The sequence below is a fragment of the Erythrolamprus reginae genome, chromosome 12 (assembly GCF_031021105.1).
Source record: "Erythrolamprus reginae isolate rEryReg1 chromosome 12, rEryReg1.hap1, whole genome shotgun sequence".
Taxonomy (NCBI): domain Eukaryota; kingdom Metazoa; phylum Chordata; class Lepidosauria; order Squamata; family Dipsadidae; genus Erythrolamprus; species Erythrolamprus reginae.
The window spans coordinates 1,709,487-1,730,860 of record NC_091961.1 but is presented as its reverse complement, the minus strand read 5'-3'; the positions used below and the strand labels follow the sequence as shown (position 1 = coordinate 1,730,860).

General features: G+C 44.0%; 3 protein-coding genes across 8 annotated transcripts in view; 1 reads left to right on the top strand and 2 right to left on the bottom strand.

Annotated features, from left to right (window-relative positions):
* The window catches only part of GPAT2 (glycerol-3-phosphate acyltransferase 2, mitochondrial), a 46,763-nt gene extending 43,172 nt beyond the window's left edge, over window positions 1-3,591 (top strand). For 2 of the 5 annotated variants that reach the window (XM_070765227.1, XM_070765228.1), the window contains exons 20-22: window positions 488-553; window positions 1,796-1,851; window positions 3,272-3,591. In XM_070765227.1, the coding sequence (XP_070621328.1) occupies window positions 488-553; window positions 1,796-1,851; window positions 3,272-3,385 (236 nt within the window). In that variant the 3' untranslated portion in view covers window positions 3,386-3,591. Of the gene's footprint in view, window positions 1-487; window positions 554-1,795; window positions 1,855-3,271 lie in introns of those variants that run through there. The other 3 variants (XM_070765229.1, XM_070765231.1, XM_070765230.1) reach the window with 3 other exon arrangements.
* A 3,335-nt stretch (window positions 3,592-6,926) lies between these two features.
* LOC139174664 (oxaloacetate tautomerase FAHD2B, mitochondrial-like) lies at window positions 6,927-14,715 on the bottom strand. Its single transcript, XM_070765163.1, has 8 exons — window positions 14,587-14,715; window positions 13,550-13,827; window positions 12,126-12,342; window positions 10,974-11,033; window positions 9,853-10,015; window positions 8,775-8,883; window positions 8,376-8,463; window positions 6,927-7,372 (listed from the first exon to the last, which is right to left on the bottom strand). Exons 2-8 carry the CDS (start codon window positions 13,819-13,821, stop codon window positions 7,310-7,312), a joined length of 972 nt encoding a protein of 323 aa, XP_070621264.1. The 5' UTR covers window positions 13,822-13,827; window positions 14,587-14,715; the 3' UTR covers window positions 6,927-7,309.
* Window positions 14,716-17,472: 2,757 nt separating this feature from the next.
* The window catches only part of KCNIP3 (potassium voltage-gated channel interacting protein 3), a 40,837-nt gene continuing 36,935 nt past the window's right edge, over window positions 17,473-21,374 (bottom strand). Inside the window, exons 7-8 of one of the 2 annotated variants that reach the window (XM_070765963.1) lie at window positions 20,143-20,205; window positions 17,473-18,001 (exon numbers count right to left, since the gene is read on the bottom strand). In XM_070765963.1, coding sequence (XP_070622064.1) covers window positions 17,954-18,001; window positions 20,143-20,205 — 111 coding nt within the window. In that variant the 3' untranslated portion in view covers window positions 17,473-17,953. The remainder of the gene's footprint in view (window positions 18,002-20,142; window positions 20,206-21,374) is intronic. The other variant, XM_070765962.1, reaches the window with a different exon arrangement.

Below are 21,374 nucleotides of genomic sequence, written 5' to 3'. Positions count from 1 at the left end.
CTATTTATTTATTTTATTTATTAGATTTGTATGCCGCCCCTCTCCGAAGACTCGGGGCGGCTCACAACAGCAATAAAAACAATATAGCAGTGGAACAAATCTAATATTAAAAACATATAAAACCCTATCATTATTTAAAAAACCAAACAGCACATTCATACCAAACATAAAACAAAGTATAAAAAAGCCTGGGGGAAAGGTGTCTCAACTCCCCCATGCCTGGCGGTATAAGTGAGTCTTGAGTAGTTTACGAAAGACAGGAAGGGTGGGGGCAGTTCTAATCTCCGGGGGGAGTTGGTTCCAGAGGGCTGGGGCCGCCACAGAGAAGGCTCTTCCCCCTCTTCTGTTCTATTGTACTCTAGGGCGTTGTCTTTCAAACGGTCATCTTCCAATACCTCTTCCTTCGTTGTCTGAAACATCAGAGAATTATGAATTACAAATTCCTCTTCCCATATTTTTCTCACTCCGCTAACCCTCTTCCCTGTAGAATCTCGGTTCCTGGAGGAGCTGCAGCGGGACTTGGTGAGATTGGCACGAGAGGACGGTTCGTTTGGTGAGTGGCGTTGGAAGTGTAAGAATCGATGTAAGAAAATTGAGGCCCGGATTAAGAAGGCCTCAATCTGAGTGAGAAACATATGTCATTCTTAGCGTGTCACTTCTAATCCAGGGCTGGGCAACCAGGGGCCCCTTAAACAAACTCTGGACGTCAACTCCTGGAATTCCTTGACCACAGGTAGCCCTCGACTTCCGATTGTAATTGAGCCTGGAATGACGGCCGTAGATTGTGATGGTCATTAAGTGAGTCCTCATATTGACTGGCCCTGATTTTACAACCTTTCTTGTGGCAATCGTAAAACAAATGTCAAACAAATTCAATGCATTGGATTTTTTTTTTGCCAGAAACCAAAAATAATTTTATTTATTTATTTACTTACTTACTTATTAAATTGTTTATTAAATTATTTATATAAATAAATAAATTTATTTAATTATTTAAACTTCCTGCCCGGTTCATACTGTCAATACCATGTATGATACTATGTTGGGTTACAATATATACAAACTATCAACGTATGTTTAAGTGATATAACTTTAAGAGAAGTTTGCCTGTTGGCCACAAGAGGGAGCTAACAGAGTTCCTGTTTGGGGGAATATTATTGATAGTTACTGTGTATATAGAGCTGTGTGCTGGTGTATCTGGTTTGTATTTGATATTTGGGGTTATATTTGTGATTTGAAGTGTATAGAGATTATTCTACTTTATATCTGTATTTAATATATATTTTTTATATTTACTGGTCTGGTTTATTGGCCTAAACAGTCCATTGCTGTCACTACTCACACCTTACTCTGTATTAAGTTTGTTTTGTGGATGATATATTTTCCCTAAACAATCGAACACATACAAATTAGGTTTTGCTACAGAAAGAGGGTAGAGGGTCAAAGGGAAGGACAGCTAAAGAAGGTTGCTGAACTCACTAATGGATATTTGGTCCTGGTGCTTCTGCATTTAACCTTATCAAGGTGACACCCGTCCATTGTTTTCGTTGACATTGTCATAAGACAGGAAGGGGAGTAACGTTTGACCGGGATATACTAGCTTGGGTCAATGCTGTGGTCAGCAGGAATTTAAGCACAAGGATAAAAATATCTTAATGATGGTTGACTCCCTTTGGGTCGACAATCTCTCTTATCCGAGGTCTGGACCGAGTTCATTAAAAAAAACCACTTTAATTCTGAGAATTAAAAGATGCGCCCAAATAATTTTCTGCAATTTCTTTGGCTTCCTTTTCAGAATGTTGCAATAGGGGTTTAGCTGCCACTGCCGTTCGCATATGCAAAGAATTAGGGGTAAGAACCTAACCCTGTTGAGATCCTGCAGATTGCAAAAAAGAAAAAAGGAACTTTTATAGCTAAGCTTCCAACGTCCAGCATAGAGGTTTTATAGAAAATTAAATGGTTTTTTTCACCCTCCTCTTGCAAGACCTGAACTTGTGGAGGGCTTTTCTGGTAAAGTATCCATCACTTTGCTAAATGAATAATTCCCCCAACCAGTGTCAAACTATTCACTAAGGCTGCATTATTATTACTATTAGTCTTCTCATTGTTCCTATCACCCATCTCCTTCCACTTGTGACTGTATGACTGTAACTTGTTGTTTGTATCCTTAAGATTTATATTGTTTCCCTATTTGCTTATTTGTACTCTATGACAATCATTAAGTGTTGCACCACATGATTCTTGACAAATCTATATTTTCTTTTATGTACACTGAGAGCATCTGCACCAAAGACTAATTCCTTGCGTGTCCAATCAAATTTGGCCAATAAAGAATTCTGTTCTGTTCTGATTCTTGACAAATATATATTTTCTTTTTACGTACACTTAGAGTATATGCACCAAAGACAAATTCCTTGTGTGTCCAATTACACTTGGCCAATAAAGAATTCTATTATATTCTGTTCTGTTCTGTTCTGATTCTTGACAAATATATCTTTTCTTTTATGTACACTTAGAATATATGCACCAAAGACAAATTCCTTGTGTGTCCAATTACACTTGGCCAATAAAGAATTCTGTTCTGTTCTGATTCTTGACAAATATATCTTTTCTTTTATGTACACTTAGAGTATATGCACCAATGACAAATTCCTTGTGTGTCCTATCACACTTGGCCAATAAAGAATTCTGTTCTGTTCTGTTCTATTCTGATTCTTGACAAATGCATATTTTCTTTGATGTACACTGAGAGCATCAGCACCAAAGACAAATTCCTTGTGTGTCCAGTCACACTTGGCCAGGGAAGGATTCTATTATATTAAAAAAATTAAATAGACATAACATAGAAGCTCTGCTCTATTGATATAGGGCAAAAACCTTAACGAATTTCCCTCTGCCCCTCTTATACTAAAGAGAATCGAGGCAGGGCTATCTTGCTTCCTTCCTTGGATTGGGTGGTTGGTCACTTAACCATTCTTACATTCCTACTTCAAGGTGAGCAGCCTTGTCTTCTCCTACCTGTCCAGATAATTGCAACAGCTTCCTTGGCTGCCATAAATGGATTAATTAATGCCAATTAGGGAAGCCTTGTATACGTGTCCCTCCACCAACTCTCTATGTTTTTAGTATTGGGGTTTTAAATGGTTGTATATTGTTTGATTGTTGTACGCCGTCCAGAATGCACCAGGAGTTGGGCGGCTTATAAATTTAATAAATTAAATGAAATAACTCTCTGGGAAAAAAGGATTCTCACTTGATTTTTTTTCTTCAGGTGTTCAAGGAAATGACCGAAGACAAGGAACCTCTTCTCCATCTGTCCGAAACTTTCAGCGCCCGAGAAAACCAAAAGAAACTAGAGAAATTCGTTCATCAGTTTATCTACTAGACCCTTTTGATAGGGTCTTCCTTTAATAGGCAGGGGTGTCCGACTTAAGAGACTGTTCTCCCCCACCACCACCACCAATCTGTCCATTTGGACTGTTGTTTTCGTTTCTGATTCTACTTTTGAAATGTTGTTTTCCAGACAGGAAGGGGGCAATTTCGAGCAAGCCAAGAACACCTGTTAGGTTAATAAAATCAATTAGCACTGAAGCGTGAGGCGTGTGGTTTGTAGCATACAGTGATACCTCATCTTACGAACTTAATTGGTTCCGGGACGAGGTTCTTAAGGTGAAAAGTTTGTAAGACGAAGCAATGTTTCCCATAGGAATCAGTGGAAAAGAGATTAATGCGTGCAAGCCCAAAATTCACCCCTTTTGCCAGCCGAAGCGCCCGTTTTTGCGCTGCTGGGATTCCCCTGAGGCTCCCCTCCATGGGAAACTCCACCTCCAGATTTCTGTGTATTTGCGATGCTGCAGGGGAATCCCAGCAGGGGAATCCCAGCATCGCAAAAACGAGCACTTCTCTGGCAACAGAGGTCCGGAGGTGGGGTTTCCCAGCGAAGGGAGCATCAGTGAAATCGCAGCATCGCAAAAACACCAAAGTCCTCGAAAGCCCACCTCCAGACCTCTGTGTTTTTGTGATGCTGCGATTTCACTGAGGTTCCCCTCGCTGGGAAACCCCACCTCCGGACTTCCGTTGCCAGTGAAGCACCCGTTTTTGCACTGCTGGGATTCCCCTGCAGCATCACAAAAACACGGAAGTCCGGAGGTGGGGTTTCCCATGGAGGGGAGCCTCAGGGGAATCCCAGCAGCACAAAAACGGGCGCTTCGCTGGCAACAGAAGTCTGGAGGCGGGGCATCCCAGCGGCGGTGGTGGGTTTGTAAGGTGAAAATAGTTTGTAAGAAGAGGCAAAAAAATCTTAAGCCCCGGGTTTGTATCTCGAAAAGTTTGTATGACGAGGTATCACTGTATTTGTATTATGGACTGTTTACCCAAAAATTCCGTTTATGAATCGTCTTATACTCTGATTGTAGCTTTTTTCGAAGCTTTTTCCCCCCAGGTCTAACTAGATGCTAACAATCTTCCCAGCTCTTACCCGCTTGCAAGCTCTTTCTTTGTTACTCTCTCTGAATGATGTTTTTAAACCCCTAACAAGGGGATAAAATAATGTGCTGAAGCTGACCAGACTAAGGACGCTGGCCAGATGAATATCTTTTAAGCAGATTCTTCCCCTATTTTCCTCCCCAAAAACTAAGGTGCGTCTTATACTCCGAAAAATACTGCACTCCGCTTTGGAGTGTCACCAGAAATAGGTATCTACAAGTTCAGGAGACGCAGGCACCGGTATGTGGTATTGCAAAGACATTTGGATTAGAGGTTATAGTCTGCCCGGCCCAACATCAGCCTGGTGGCCCAAAATATGCCCAAGCTGCGTGGCATTGACCATTAGGGACTACTGCACATGGAACTGGTAAAAACTAAGGCTAGTAACCTTGTTGGTTTCTCCTCTGCGCAGTATTAACTAAAAAGAGAGGCCCTGAATATTCATTAAACTGTACAAAACACATCTGTTGGGGGGGGGGGATAGTTTAATTTAGTTTGGAGGTTGAGCCAACAGCACAAAACATAGTATTAATTCTATTTAAAGGTACCTCGGGATGCTTTCGTGAATATGTTTTTCACATCTTTTTACGCAGTTTATATAAGTAATACTGACGGTGCATTTAAAAAAAAAACCCAAACCTAGCAGTGTGTATATATGCAGTCACCCGCTTTCTTTGTTAAAACCTGAGCGCTAAAAACCTTGTCAGGAGCTGTAGCATAAAAATTACACAGAGTGACTATTACTTTGATGGTTCATCCTGCGCGCATTAGTTTCCTCAAAGGGCAAGAAGAACCTCGGAGTAGATTACTGGCTAATTGCTATTTTAGAGATAGTCAGATGTTTTATTTGGCAGTGGGATTGACGGGGTGCAATTTAAGTTTTTCTGGTGAAGAACAGATCACCTTGTGCTTTGGATGACTGGGTTCAAACGCTGCATGTAGGAAAAAGTTAAGTCTTGCACTCGGAGGCAAAACCCCCCACAAAAGTTATACATATAGACTGTTGTGGTTGGCTCATGGCCAGCTCCTCTGGTAACAAATTCTGAATTGGATGAGCCTGGTCCGTCCAAGCATTGGAGACCTTTGTGGCTATCGGAGGATTCAGACCAATGAGAGGGAAGGAGAGATGGAAGTTGAAGGTTCTGGAGAGATAGAGGTGGAAGCCTCTGCAATGCCTGTGGAACCCCCCGCTAGGGTCTTGGGTCGGATGAGGAGGGGGTGATTAAATTAATAATCCAATCCTGAATGTGCGGGGGCGCAGGATTATGGGACGACAGGAGCAGCTGCCCAGACGCAGCAGGAGATCTCGGATCGCAGCTGAGAGTCATAGAGAATTCTGCAGCGTACATAAAAGGGGAGGTTTTGTGGGAGTGTCCTTTGCAGGAGTTATCGTTCGTGGTTTAACAGAGGAAAAAGAAACAGATCCGGAGTTTTTTCTCTAAACCAGCATCTTGCTTTCTTGGAGAAACTCAGCCTTTGGACAACTGTGTTTTGAAAGACTGTAGCTCTTGCAAAAAAAAAAGAGTACCTTTGCTTCAACCCAGTTTGGAGATTGATTGATTGATTGATTGATTGGATTTGTATGGCGCCCCACTCCGAGGACTATATATAGATATTCTTTACAAACATTGGGGAGGGGGTTTGAGACATTCGTTATCGGCCTGGGATAGTCTGGCACCGGACCTGACTATCACAGGGACCGCCTTCTGCTGCATGAATCCCAGCGACCAGTTAGGTCCCACAGAGTGGGTCTTCTCCGGGTCCCGTCAACTAAACAATGTCGCTTGGCGGGACCCAGGGGAAGAGCCTTCTCTGTGGCGACCCCGGCCCTCTGGAACCAAACCCCCCCAGAGATTAGAATTGCCCCCACCCTCCTTGCCTTTCGTAAGCTTCTTAAAACCCACCTCTGCCGCCAGGCATGGGGGAACCGAGATACTCTTTCCCCCTAGGCCTTTACAATTCTATGCAGGGTATGTCTGTCTGCATGTATGTTTGGTTTTACATTAAGGGTTTTTAACTGTTTTAATATTGGATTGTCATATGCTGATTTACTACTGTTGTTAGCCGCCCCGAGTCTACGGAGAGGGGCGGCATACAAATCCAATAAAAATAAAATAAAAACCCAGAGATTTGGCAATAAATAGACATTCTTTTACCGTCTTTACAACTCCTAGCCAATTTGCAAGGCAACACCAAAAAATATTTTGGTTTTCCAGAAACCTTCAGTCTGTGTGTGTGATTTTGACTTGAATTGCTGCTCAGCTGTCACGCCAGGCAGAACAATGTCTAAGGGAAGGCTAGAACTCGCCGTCCCCTGGTGAGTGGCCCAAATTCACCCAGCCAGCTGCCATGGCTAAGGGAAGACTCAAACTCACCATCTCCTAGTTCCTAGCCTGATGCTTTGGGCCCTAGCCAAGCATCCTCTTATAAAACAACTTAGATGCCAATCTCAAAAACGGCTTTATTCTGAATCAACCATCAGGAGAATCTTGAAGTAACCAAAGAGATACCTGTGCCAACATCGGTCGGTCTCACCCCCTCGTGCCACACCCAACATAACTTGCTCTGGTGTGAATGTGCAGGGGGCATCGCTCACCTATATTGTTTTCAACCGAGACGCCCAGAAACTGTGGGTGGCATCTGCATTATAATTGGGACCTCCACCCCCATTGGCGATGCTCGGCAGATGTAATTCCAGCAGATGTAAATCTCAAAGCAATTTAAGAACACTCTTATTGGTGCTCCTGGATTAGAATCAAAGAAAGCCCCTGAGTGTTTTAAACGCCAGCCGATAGTTTTGTCCGGGGCCACAGCAGAAAAGTCTTCACATCACCTTGTTACAGATGGTTCCCAGCTCATCAATTTCACACTGTACTTCATCTCCTCTCTGTGGGGACAATGGGATTACAGTATTATTATTATTGTTGTTGTTGTTGTTTTGTTCTTGTTCTTCTTGTTTTGTTGTTATTATTATTATTATTATTATTATTATTATTATTATTATTAACATTTCATTATTTATAGTTCTTACATAAACAGCCCTCATTTCTGTTAATTTTTACCAATCCTCTTTCTCCTTGTATCCCTATTTCCCAAATTGTTTGGCTGTTTTGGGGCTGTTTTAATAATAATAACAACAACAACAACAGAGTTGGAAGGGACCTTGGAGGTCTTCTAGTCCAACCCCCTGCAGGAAACCCTACACTAGGTCAGACAGATGGTTATCCAACGTCTTCTTAAAAACTTCCAGTGCTGGGGCATTTATTTATTGGATTTATATCCTGCCCCTCTCCAAGGACTCGGGGCATCTTACAACGTATGAAAAACAATACAATTCTGAAGTCCAATAGTCCCTAAAACAAGCAGTCTAAAACCATCAACATACATGCCATTCAACATTCATTCATTCATGGGCAGGGGCAGATGACTAGTGTCCCCAGGCCTATTGGCACAAGTGCGTCTTCAGACACTTATGGAAGGCGGGGAGGGTGGGGTCGGTGCGAATCTTTGATTCCAAAGGGCCGGGGCCCTCACAGAGAAGGCTCTTCCCCTTGGCAAGCATTCGTATTAATATAATGCAGAGGACTTCAAACTTGGCAGCTTTAAGACTGGTGGACTACAACTCCCAGGATTTGTGTGAGTTGAAGACCTCAAGCCTTAAGGTTGAGTCTGTGTCTAAGGAGAAGGGCAGCATAGAAATCAAATGAATGAGGAAGGAAGGAAGGAAAGAGAGAGAGAAAGGGAGGGAGGGAGGAAAGAAAGAAAAAGAAGGAAAGGGAGGAAAGAGAAAGAAGAAAGAAAGAAAAGAAAGGGAGGGAAGAAAGAAAGAAAAGAGAAAGAAAGTAAGATTTAGGACCCCCCTGATATAATGAAGGAAGAACGGAAGTCACCTTGAGGAACACGGGGGGCTTCCGGAAAACTCCCACGCCCGGCGGTGTCCCTGTCAGAAAGACGTCTCCTGGGTACAAGGTGACGAATCTGCAAAGAGCATCAAACACAGTCGGGAGCCAGAATTCAGAGCAGCTGAGGGGTTCGGGTCAGGCAGGGGCTGCTCCTTACTGCTACGGCTGATGAGATGCGCGCGCAGCTCCATGTTGCTGGCGTGGACATCCGCGCATCCCATTGAGATTTTTCTCCTGCACATGTGCAGGAAGCAAAATTTCGCGAGAGGACACGCGCAAGAGGTTTTTTTTGCTCCCGCACATGCCAAAATCTCATGGACAGGTGCGTTTTATGGCAAGAGCCGGGGGGGGGGGGGCGTGTGGCATGGGAACAATGGCTGCACTCACCGAGACACCCAGGCGACCAGCGCCTCCGTTCGGAAGATCATCTGGTTGGTGTTGCTGTTCTGCATGAGTTCACCGTTCACGCGGCAGCGGATGCCCAGATTGTGAGGGTCTGGGGGGGGGGGGGAGGAGAGAGAGAGAGGAAGAGAAGAGTGTAGCCCCCCCCTCCCCGAGATTCAAAGGAAGCTGCCGGCTGGCTTTTCACACTAAGGGGTCTCCCAACTTTAACCACTCGTGGGCTTCAACTCTCAGAAGGTCCCAGGCGGCTGTGGGAGTTGAATTTGATGTTTTTTTCCAGAGGAACATTAAAAAGAATCGAAAGAGGATCTTCCAAAATAAGAGAAAGGATCTCTTCTGAAATCTGTGGGGTCCTTAGTGTTTTCTCAGCTTAGACCTGGGTCTTGGGAACCAGCTACCCACCCCCCACCCGAGGTGCGTACTGCCCCCACCCCACTGCCTCTTCCCACCTCTTATGAGGCTACCCTCTAACACTGATGACATTAGCTAGTTTGGGTAGTCAAACGTCTGCAAGTAAACAACTATATCTATCTATCTATCTATCTATCTATCTATCTATCTATCGAGATAGATAGATAGATAGATAGATAGATAGATAGATAGATAGATAGATAGATAGATAGATCAAATCAAATAAATGATAGATTAGATAGATAGATAGATAGATAGAGATAGATCAAATCAAATAAATGATAGATTAAATAGATAAATAGATGAGATAGATAGATAAGACAGATGCTTATCTATCTATCTATCTATCTCTATCTATATCTATCTCATCTATCTATCTCATCTATCTATCTATCTATCTATCTCATCTATCTATCTATCTCATCTATCTATCTATCTATCTATCTATCTATCTATCTATTCTATTCTATCTATCTATCTAGATTTGTATGCTGACCACTCCTGGGAGACTCAGGGCGGCTTATAATGAAACAATATAAATAAGTTAATTTACAACATTGGTAATAACATAAAACCCCATACACTCCTACCGTATCACACATCCCAATCCAAACTTATTAAGGCCGGAATTGAGAGATGTCAACTTCCGAACCTGAGACGGAGTCCTTGGTCACCAGAGCTGGGCCCAGCGGGCAAAAGGTGTCGAAGGTTTTCCCCAACAGCCACTGCCTCCCGTTCCTCGTCATCTGCCAGTCACGGGAACTCACGTCGTGGGCCACCATGAATCCAGCCACGTGGGTCATGGCCTCGGATTCCTGAAAGGGGCAACAGAATAAGAGAGTTGGAAGGGAACTTGGGAGATTTTCTGAGCCGCGGTGGCGCAGCAGTTAGAGTGCGGTACTGCAGGTTACTTCTGCAGACTGCCTGCAATTTGGCAGTTCGAATCTCACAGGGCTCAAGGTTGATTCAGCCTTTTCATCCTTCCAAAGTCAGTAAAATGAGGACCCAGATTGTGCTGACTCTATAAACTCTATAAATTCCTAGAGAGGCCCCATAGAGGCTTCTCTCTTCCTTTTTCCAGCCGTTTCCTCCCAGGAAATTCCTAGAGAGGCCCCAAGGAGGCTTCTCCCTGCCTTTTCCAGCCGTTTCCTCCCAGGAGATTCCTAGAGAGGCCCCACGGAGGCTTCTCCCTGCCTTTTCCGGTTACAGTTTCGGAGGCTCGGGTTTTTAAGTGGAAAATGGTTCTTCAGAAGAGGCAAAAGAAATCTTGAACACCCGGTTCTTATCTAGAAAAGTTCGTAAGTAGAAGCGTTCTTAGGTAGAGGTACCACTGTATAGTTTTTGCTACGAAGAAGTGAAAAGTCTTCTCAAGAATTCCTGCAGTTTTGTCTTAATTCTGAAACTTCTCCAGTTCCTGATATCTTGTCTGAGTCTGGGTGGGAAGTTTCCAAACGCCCCTCTGACAGGAATTAATATCTAAAGTATATACATTTTTACATTTCTTTGTCAATACTATGATTACACCTTCCTTATGCTACCAATACAATTGCTACAATTATTTAGCTACTAAATAATATCCCTATAGATGAACTTCCTTTATCATTTCTCTTCTAACCAGTTATAAAATTTATTCCATATTTTGAAGCAACCAGAGTCCCCCGTCCCTCTTAACTTCCTTGTTAGCCACTTTGAGAGTTATAGAGTGACCCGGCTGAGAGGGGTCTTTGGAGGTCCTCTAGCGGCCCAACCCCTGCCCGAGGTAGGAGGCCTTACCTGGATGTGTTTCCCTTTCTTCCCAATGACAAAGGCCAGCTCAACTTCCCAGTCAACTTCCTAGAAAGAAACACGAAGGTGAGTCGCTGATTTGCCACCCAAAGAGCTAAGGGACAGCAGGCTGGGTCAGAGGGCCATCAGGAAAACATAATATAGCCAGCAATACTACTCATGGGACAATCTCCTCTTAGCCAACCATTCGTGTCTCCTAGATGCCCTCCGAACCCTGGCATCCAGAAGAGGCTCCTCCTCTTCTTCTCCTGAGTCATTCATCACAGGAAATGCTAAATCATTCCTGACAGGAAGTGCTGACTCACTCATGCCAGGAAGTGCAGAAGGCCCTGGTTGTTCTGAACTCTGACCCCCCTCATCAATTTCACTGTTACTCTCAGGTGCCAGGAAGACAGGACACCTGCCTCGCCCCTCCACAGTCTCTGCGTCCTCTGAGTCCATAACTTATTATTATTATTATTATTATTATTATTATTATTATTATTATTATGTGGTAAAACAACATGAACAATCCAATTAATAAAAACAACTAAAAACCCCTTATTATAAAAAACCAAACACACACAAACATACCATGCATAGCTTGTAATAGCCTGGGGGAAAGGATAACTTAACTTCCCCATGCCTGGCAACAAATGTGGGTCTTAAGTAATTTGTGAAAGACAAGGAGGGTGGGGGCCATTCTAATCTCTGGGGGGAGTTGGTTCCAGAGGGCCGGGGCCGCCACAGAGAAGGCTCTTCCCCAGGACGCGAGCGAACCATCAGATTGTAAATAGCAGAAGGGCGTAATGTCAACAACAAGAGCCTTCCCACCCGGTTTATAACTTCCATTGTTCTGCAGAAAGAATTCTTGAAAAATATGGAAAAGCTGTGGGGTAAAAAAGGGGAGGTTAAAATTGCCTTGTATAGTCATGGCTGTCATCTCAACTTCACACACACACACACACACACACATTAACAATCCTCATACTATCCCCCCTCCCATTTCCCCACAGTGAAAAAACATAGTAGAATAGTATAAAGTGTGGCGGGCCAAAGATCCTCAAATAAAATGGCTTCGGCCTGACAGGCGGCCTCCCCTCAGGAAAAGACCAGCTGCCTGCAAGAAGTATAAATCTGCCCGCCTGCAAATAGACTCACGTTGGTCTCCGTTGGGTGAACGATGGCATCGTAGGGCCCCACGATGGAACTGGGGAACTTGCTGAAGATGATCGGCTCCTTGGGGATCTTGACATTCTGCTCCAGGCAGTGGTCCGTGTAGTTCATGCCGACGCAGATCACTTTATCTGGACCGGTGATGGGAGCCAAGAGAGTCACTTCAGACCGGGGCAGAGAAGGGCAGCCAGATAGCTGGGCTCTGTGGAGGGAGCTCGAAAGCATCAGTGCCTCCAAACTGAAACCACTGGAAAACCACGGCTGCTGGGACGACACATGTTGCTCTTCTCCAAGTGGTAAAATGGAAGGTAGAAGGTTGGCTGGATGGTTGATTGATCTATTTATTTATTTAGGGAATTGTTATGGCTACCCATTCACTCTCAGTGACTCTGGGGGGGATTATAAAAAATAAAAACCCAATATATGTGTCAATGCCCCAAATAGCATCTGAGAAATAAACCAGAATCCACTCCAATTCTCACACAAGAGGTTCGATTTATTAGCAGAGCCACGTCGGATTAGATTTCGCCCATTCTGATACTAATTTCTCCCCAGTACTATTTTATTCTCATATCTTTTCTTCTATCCTTTCCCTGATATTTACTACTACATGTTTTTATCCCCTTTAACTTTCATTTTGTATTGGACTAACTAACTAATAACTAACTAACTAATAACTAAATAACCAACTAAATAACTAACTAAATAAGTAACTAACTAACTAAAGTCTGGAGGACAGAAGGAAAAGGGGGGACATGATCGAAACCTTTAAATATGTTAAAGGGTTAAATAAGGTCCAGGAGGGAAGTGTTTTTAATAGGAAAGTGAACACAAGAACAAGGGGACACAATCTGAGGTTAATTGAGGGAAAGATCAAAAGCAACGTGAGGAAATATTACTTCACTGAAAGAGTAGTAGATGCTTGGAACAAACTTCCAGCAGACGTGGTTGGTCAATCCACAGTCACTGAATGTAAAGATGCCTGGGATAAACATGTATATCCATTGTAAGATAAAATACAGGAAATAGTCTAAAGGCAGACTAGATGGACCAGGAGGTCTTTTTCTGCCCTCAGACTTCTATGTTTTTATATATATATATATATATATGTATGTATGTATGTATGTATGTATGTATGTATGTATGTATATATATATATATATATATATGTATATATGTATATATACAGTATATATATATATATATATATATATACATACATACATACATAAATAAATAAATAAATCTTCAGCTTTTTTTCTCTCTGTGTGTGTTTATGTTTTCTTTTTGTTTTTTTAAATGTAAATAAGTAATAAGGATATTTTTAAAAAAGAACTCCAGCATCCAGACCTCGGTTCTCTATCCCTCGGTTCTCCTTGGAACCGTCCAGCAGCTCCATCGTCACGTACCTTCTGGCCACTGCAAGGGCCACCTCTCCTGCCTCCAGGAATGCCCGCATGGTCCTGGGCAAGGAGGGGTCAAAAGCGTTCAGGTCCACCACGTCTCCCCCATCTCTTTCCTCCAGCCCAATCCGGGGGGCCTCAGCGCTCGACCGCTTGGCCTGGAACTGGACCAGCCTCATGGCCCCAGGCAGCTGGGAAAGCCTCCTGCAGCCGGTGGTCTTCCAAGCCCAGCTCAGCCTGAAGGCTCCGGGAAGACCCCTCGCGAGGGGACACGGCATTCAATCCTAAGAGATGGGCAAAGGGAGGGTCTTTTAGGAAGTGGCCCTGGGGTCTGCTGGCCCTCCAGCCACAAATGATGCACAGGTACAGGACAAAGAGGATTAGGGGACTGGAGGCTAAAACATACGAAGAACGGTTGCAGGAACTGGGCATGGCTAGTTTAATGAAAAGAAGGACCAGGGGAGACATGGTAGCAGCCTTCCAGTATCTCAGGGGTTGCCACAAAGAAGAGGGAGTCAAGCTATTCTCCAAAGCACCTGAGGGTAGAACAAGAAGCAATGGGTGGAAACTAAACAAGGAGAGAAGCAACTTGGAACTAAGGAGAAATTTCCTGACAGAACAATTAATCTGTGGAATGGAAGTTGCCTCCAGAAGTTGCGAATGCTCCAACACTGGAATTTTGTAAGCAGATGTTGGATCACCATCTGTCTGAAGTAGTGTAGGGATTCCTGCCTAAATAGGGGGTTGGACTAGAAGACCTCCAAGGTCCCTTTTAACTGTTATTTTTATATTATTATTATTATTATTATTATTATTATTAGTAGTAGTAGTAGTAGTAGTAGTAGTAGTAGTAGTAGTAGTAGTAGTAGTAGTAGTATCTAGTAAATGCTTGGAAAAAAGCAACTTTGGAGGAGTTTTTGGGGTCCTATTGAACCTCCAGTTTCCCCAGCTTGGCTCTTTTCCAGCAGCCCCGTTCCTGCAGCTCCCTGCTCCGGTTGCAAAGGGAGGCGACCGAGGTCCCTGCACCGCCGCCGCCCACGTACCTGCGAGCCACCGGGCAGCAGGAGGAGAAGCGTCCGCGCGACGCCCACCAGCAGCAATGCCGCATCAGCCTTAAAGGGCCAGGCGGACTACACCTCCCAGACATCCCCGCGGCACGTCCGGCGGAGAGAGCGCTCCCATTGGACACGCTCAACGCGAGCGAGATTCGGGAGATAGGAAAGGTTAGAGGAGACATACTGGGCGGGCTTGGGGGGCAGTTTCCGGGTACCGCTCTCACGAATTCAACCAAGGCGACCCCCAAATCTTTAAGGTGTGTAAAATGGTGAGGGGGGGGGAGTATTTCTGTATCAGGAATGAACAACTGCGGCCACTTTACACACTTTACACAGCTATCACCAATAGTTGACAAAATAAAATAAAATAAATTACTGAGAATTGAAATCCGCAGGTTATTTAAAGTTGCCACAATACACATGCTGTCCTTGCAATCCTGCCAGCCTCGAGGCTCTTTGCCGCCCTCTGGTGGCCGCTGACAACAGCTCAATAACACCTGATCCTTAGGCTGAATATCTCCAATGGTCCGAAAATAAAGCAGGCGGGAATTTAAAAAAAAATACTCTGCCTCCTCTTCTTGATCTCTTATTATTATGTTATATTATATTATTGCGTGGCTTATTCTGTGTCTTGTAACTCCAGCTTCTTTCAATGTTTTATAACTCAGGGACAACTCTTCTATTTCTATCTCTACGGTCACGTTGAAGCGAGCGCGGCCATCATAACGACGCATGCGTAATGCTTTTTGTAGTTCCGCTGAGCACGATTTTAAAAAAAACACTCCAATTCCCGACATTCTCCTCTTTCTTCAATCATTGAATGCCCAGCTGTTCTGTTATAACGGATGGACAGAGTTCGAAGGGATCTTGGAGGTCATCTAGCCCAGCCAAGAGTCTCCAACCTTGGCCGCTTTAAGATTTGTGGACTTCAACTCCCAGAATTCCCCAGCCGGCCGTGAATGATAGAGTTGGAAGAGGGCAGAAGGGTCATCTAAGCCAGTGTTTCCCAACCTTGACAACTTGAAGATATCTGGACTTCAGCTCCCAGAATTCCCTCCCATACACTGGCTGGGGAATTCTGGGAGTTGAAGTCCACCACTCTTAACGTGCCCAAGGTAAAACGTTGCCTTGCTCGCTTGGGCTGCATTTGTACAAGCACAAACCCTGGTTGACGTTACACAAGTAGCCGTGTTTAGATGAACAAGCCATGCTGATGGTGTTGCTTTCTCTACGTTGTATAACATATACGGGTAAATAGGCATAATGTTGTATTCATTTATTTATTGACCTTCTGGTGTTTAGGCAGTGTAAAATTGGAAGTGGTGGCCCCTTGTGAGCTGTATGCAATGAAATTTCATTTTTAATGTATGCCAGTTAGTGTCCATTCAAAGGGACAAAGTTTATTTTATTTCCTAGTCTATTATTTCTTTATTTATTTGGCTTATAACAGAATAAAAACAATTACAAAAACGTGTAAGAAACCTAATATTAAAAAACCTAAAACCCCATTTTCCCTAAAAACACACAATCCACATTCATCCAACTGGATTCAGTCATTCACAACATCGGTGGAGTTAGTTCTTAACACTCACACATACACACAGGTGCCTGCTGGCAAAGATGGGTCTTCAAGGCCTTGCGAAAGGCCAGGAGGGTGGGGGCGGTACGAATCTCCCGAGGGAGTTGGTTCCAAAGGTCTGGAGCCACCACAGAGAAGGCTCTTCCCCTATGGCCCATCAGGCGATATTGCCTGGCCAACGGGACCTGGAGAAGGCCGACCCTGTGGGGTTATGTTTCACGCAACAGGCTGAGTCACGAGCAAACCATCGTAGCCCATGACTCACATGTGAAGCTAGCCAGAGAGGTCTTTGTAAGGCGTTACACATATATATATAATTATTAGATTTGTATGCTGCCCCTCTCCGAGGACTCGGAGCGGCTCACAACATAATACAATATCACAAATCCAACTTGTTAAAAAAGCACATAAAAAGCCCATTATTAAAACCAAACAACTCAGTCATACCATACACAAATCTACAATAGCCTAGGGGTAACTCAGTTACCCCATGCCTCGTGACATGGGGTGGTTCTAAGTTGATTTCAGAAGGCCGGGGCCGCCACAGAGAAGGCTCTTCCCCTGGGTCCTGCCAGACAACATTGTTTAGTTTAGTCGACGGGACCCGGAGAAGGCTGACTCTGTGGGACCTTATTGGTCGCTGGGATTTGTGCGACATAAGACGGTCCTGAAGATATTCTGGCCTGAGGCCATGTGGGGCTTTAGAGGTCAAGATTGAATTTTGGGGCTAAAGGAGAATGGGTGTGGTGCCACCTCATTGATTGACGTTTGCTCTCTGGAGTCTGGGGATAGGCCCAAGTTTCATCTCCTGTCACTCTACAGATGAGAAAAGCATCACCTTCAATCTTGAAATGGTCAAGAAATTCTCGGGCGGCACCGACACTGTCAATTTTGTGCGCTTCAAGTAAGTTGGGTCCCCATCACACCTTAGCATTCAGGTAGCGTGTTACAACGCGCACTTCGCCCTTGGAGGGCAACGGAATGAGGGCGTTCATCTCTAACCTTCACCACAAGGCCAGTCAATGATCTACTGACCCCTGGCACTGGTCATTCTCTTCCACTGGCTTCCCACTACACAATAGTAATACCAACCTCCCCCTACGAACATTCCCCGCGAGAGCTACGTACCTTGTAAACTTACTTTCAGGATGACCCTCATAGTTCCCTGCGGACCATCAGAACGTCTCCCCTGATGACCACCCTACTCTCTGGCCATTTCAGCCCTTCCCAAATTCTGGAGAAATCCACCGAAGAAACAAAAGTTCCAAAAAAAATAAAATAAAACCCCAAACCTTGTAAAGCAAATTTTTTAATTATTTTCTCCAAGTCATGGAAAGGTTGAGGATGTTTTGAGGATTACAGTTCGATAAATGAAGAGCAGGACAATCTTTTAGTGTGGTTTTGATTTGTTTTTAAAAAAAACTTCCCCTGCCTTAACTGCTGGAAATCTCCCTCCCTGAGCCAAGAAGACGTGTCGAGAAGACACGTCCCAGAGTCCGTCCACCCTCCCCACCCCGAGCCCTTCCCCTCCCTCCTCCCTCCTCTTCCTCGATGCTTCCGTCCTGAGAATCCAAGGAGGTTTGTAAAGCAAGCCGCATGCCTTGCCCTCGCTTGTGCCTTCACCCCGATCTCCGTCGTCGTTGAGATATAAAAAGAGTTTTCGGTTGGAGGGTGTGTCTCCCCCCAAAATGTCGAGGGCTTCACAAAGAACGACCGAGGCCTCCGTCGCCGTAAGTGCAGGCCAAGGAGGCAGGTGGGTCAGGAACCTGAGCATCCTTAAATGACATTTTCAAAGAGCTGCATGGAATTCATGATGTTCTCGTCCTAAAGAAGCCAGAGAGGAGAAAGAAGAAAGAGAGAGAGAGAGAAACGAGGACAGAAATTTATTTAATTAGACATAGAATTACAGCAGCTAGGATTGTATATGCACAATGGGAAGTGGGCGTGGAATAGGATGCCAATGGAAAGGGAAGTTTTGAGAAAAATTATGGGTTGTGCAGAGATGAGTAGATGGACTTTGAAACTTGAAGATAAACAAGACTCAGATTATTATACAATTTGGGGGAGGTTTTATGATTGGATAGAAAATATTGGATAACCACCTGTCTGAAGTAGTGTAGGGTTTCCTGCCTAAACGGGGGGGTGGACTAGAAGACCTCCAAGTGTTGTTGTTGTTGTTATTGTTGTTGTTGTTATTGTTGTTGTTGTTATTATTGTTGTTATTTGTATTTGTATTTGTATTTTGTATTTATTAGATTTGTATGCCGCCCTTCTTCTCCGAAGACTCGGGGCGGCTAACAACAATATAAAAAGACAATGTAAACAAATCTAATATTAAAAATAATCTTAAAAACCCCAATTTAAAGAACCACTCATACATACAAGCATACCATGTATAAATTCTATAAGCCTAGGGGGAAGGGAAAAATTTCAATTCCCCCATGCCCGACGACAGAGGTGGGTTTAAAGGAGCTTGCGAAAGGCAAGGAGGGTGGGGGCAACTCTGATATCTGGGGGAAGATGGTTCCAGAGGGTCGGGGCCGCCACAGAGAAGGCTCTTCTCCTGGGTCCCGCCAAATGACATTGCTTAGTCGACAGGACCCGGAGAAGGCCAACTCTGTGGGACCTAACCGGTCGCTGGGATTTGTGCAGCATTGTTGTTGTTGTTGTTGTTATTGTTATTGTTGTTGTTGTTGTTATTATTATTATTATTAGAGTAACTCCGGTCCCAAAATGAATTGCATGGTCCTTAAGTGAATTCATTAGGGGGGGTTCTAAATGGGGGTGGACTATAAGAAAAAATGCCAGAAACCAACAAAAATAGCATCCCAATTTCACAGTCATATTGCAGGTGCTGCAACGAGTCATAAATGCGAGTTAAGGCAAATGGAACTTAAAAAATAAATAAATACACTTTTTTCAAAGTCTGTCGTAACTTCAAACCATGGTTCAGCTGTTCGTAAGTGGAGAACCACCTGTACAATCCAGAGGCCAAACTGCAGGCAGCCCATGATGGGAGCAGAACTAGATTTCCCCCGGAGGGGTTGCTCACAATCAGGTTTGCTGCATTTATTTATAGGACCAGCTCTCAAATGTAAAAATAAGCAACTTGTTTGTGATCTGCTTCACTTTAGCAGCTAAAATAAGAATTGCCCACTGCTGGGAAAAGTCCAGATAATGTAACAGTTGAGATGTGGCGGAACAAGGGCTCTTCAATTGTTCAAATAATGTGTCACAGGTTGCACTTTGACAGTCTCAAAATGGGTGAGCAGTGTGGTCGGGCAGTAGGGAAAGCAAGTAGGATGCTTGGCTGCATAGCTAGAGGTATCACAAGCAGGAAGAGGGAGATTGTGATCCCACTATATAGAGTGCTGGTGAGACCACATTTGGAAGACTGTCTTCAGTTCTGGAGACCTCACCTACAAAAAGATATTGACAAAATTGAACGGGTCCAAAGACGGGCTACAAGAATGGTGGAAGGTCTTAAGCACAAAACGTATCAGGAAAGACTTCATGGACTCAATCTGTAGAGTCTGGAGGACAGAAGGAAAAGGGGGGACATGATCGAAACATTTAAATATGTTAAAGGGTTAAATAAGGTTCAGGAGGGAAGTGTTTTTAATACGAAAGTGAACACAAGAACAAGGGGACACAATCTGAAGTTAGTTGGGGGAAAGATCAAAAGCAACGTGAGGAAATATTATTTTACTGAAAGAGTAGTAGATCCTTGGAACAAACTTCCAGAAGACGTGGTTGGTAAATCCACAGTAACTGAATGTAAACATGCCTGGGATAAACATATATCCATTGTAAGATAAAATACAGGAAATAGTATAAGGGCAGACTAGATGGACCATGGGGTCTTTTTCTGCCATCAGAAATGTTTCTACTAACAACGACATCAACAAAGTTTTCAACTTTAAAAAAGTTCCTCTTCTGAGTTAAAAGAATTCTGCTGAACCCACCTTTTGACACGTCTCTAAGAACTCATCGATGGTGACTACTCCATCCTGATTCTTATCCATTTTCTGCAAGACAAAACGTGACATTTTTGAGTGGAAGGTGCCCATCCCAGGATACGCTGGGTCTTAGTTCAAAAATAGCATTTAGACTTGTACACTGCTTCATAGTGCTTTTACAGCCCTCTCTAAGCGGTTGACAGAATGCCCCCAACAACCTGGGTCCTGCGAAGTAACTTTGGAGAAATTTGCTGACAGTCAGAACAGTTAATCTGCGGAACAGCTTGCCACCAATTCAATTCAATTTATTAGATTTGTATGCCGCCCCTCTCCGAAGACTCGGGGCGGCTCACAACAATAATAAAAACAATATTCCAGCGAAAAACAAATCTAATATTAAAAAGCACATAAAACCCCATCATATTTAAAAAAGCAAACAACATATACATACCCAAACATAAATATAAAAAAGTCTGGGGGAAAGGTGTCTCAACTCCCCCATGCCTGGCGGTATAGATGGGTCTTGAGTAATTTACGAAAGTTCTAATCTCCAGGGGGAGTTGATTCCAGAGGGCCGGGGCTGCCACAGAGAAGGCTCTCCCCCTGGGGCCCGCCAAATGACATTGGTTGACGGGACCCGGAGAAGGCCAACTCTGTGGGACCTTATCGGTCGCTGGGATTCGTGCGGTAGCAGGCGGTTCCGAAGGTACTCTGGTCCAATGCCATGCAGGGCTTTAAAGGTCATAATCAACACTTTGAATTGTGACCGGAAACTGATCGGCAACCAATGCAGACTGCGGAGTGTTGCAGAAACATGGGTGAATCTAGGAAGTGAATGCCCCAACACTGTAAGTCTTTAAGCAGATGTTGGATAACCACCTGTCTGAAGTAGTGTAGGGTTTCCTGCCTTAAGCAGGGGGTTGGACTAGAAGACCTCCAAGGTCCCTTCCAACTCGATTGTTATTATTAATTAAGAACGGTTGCAGGAACTGGGCATGGCTAGTTTAATGAAAAGAAGGACCAGGGGAGACATGATAGCAGTCTTCCAATATCTCAGGGGATGCCCCAAAGAAGAGGGAGTCAAGCTATTCTCCAAAGCATCTAAGGGTAGAACAAGAAGCAATGGGTGGAAACTAGGCAAGGAGAGGTTTTCTGACAGTCAGAACAGTTAAACAGTGGAACAGCTTGCCACCAGAAGTTGAGAATGCTCCAACACTGGAAGTTTTTAAGAAAATGTT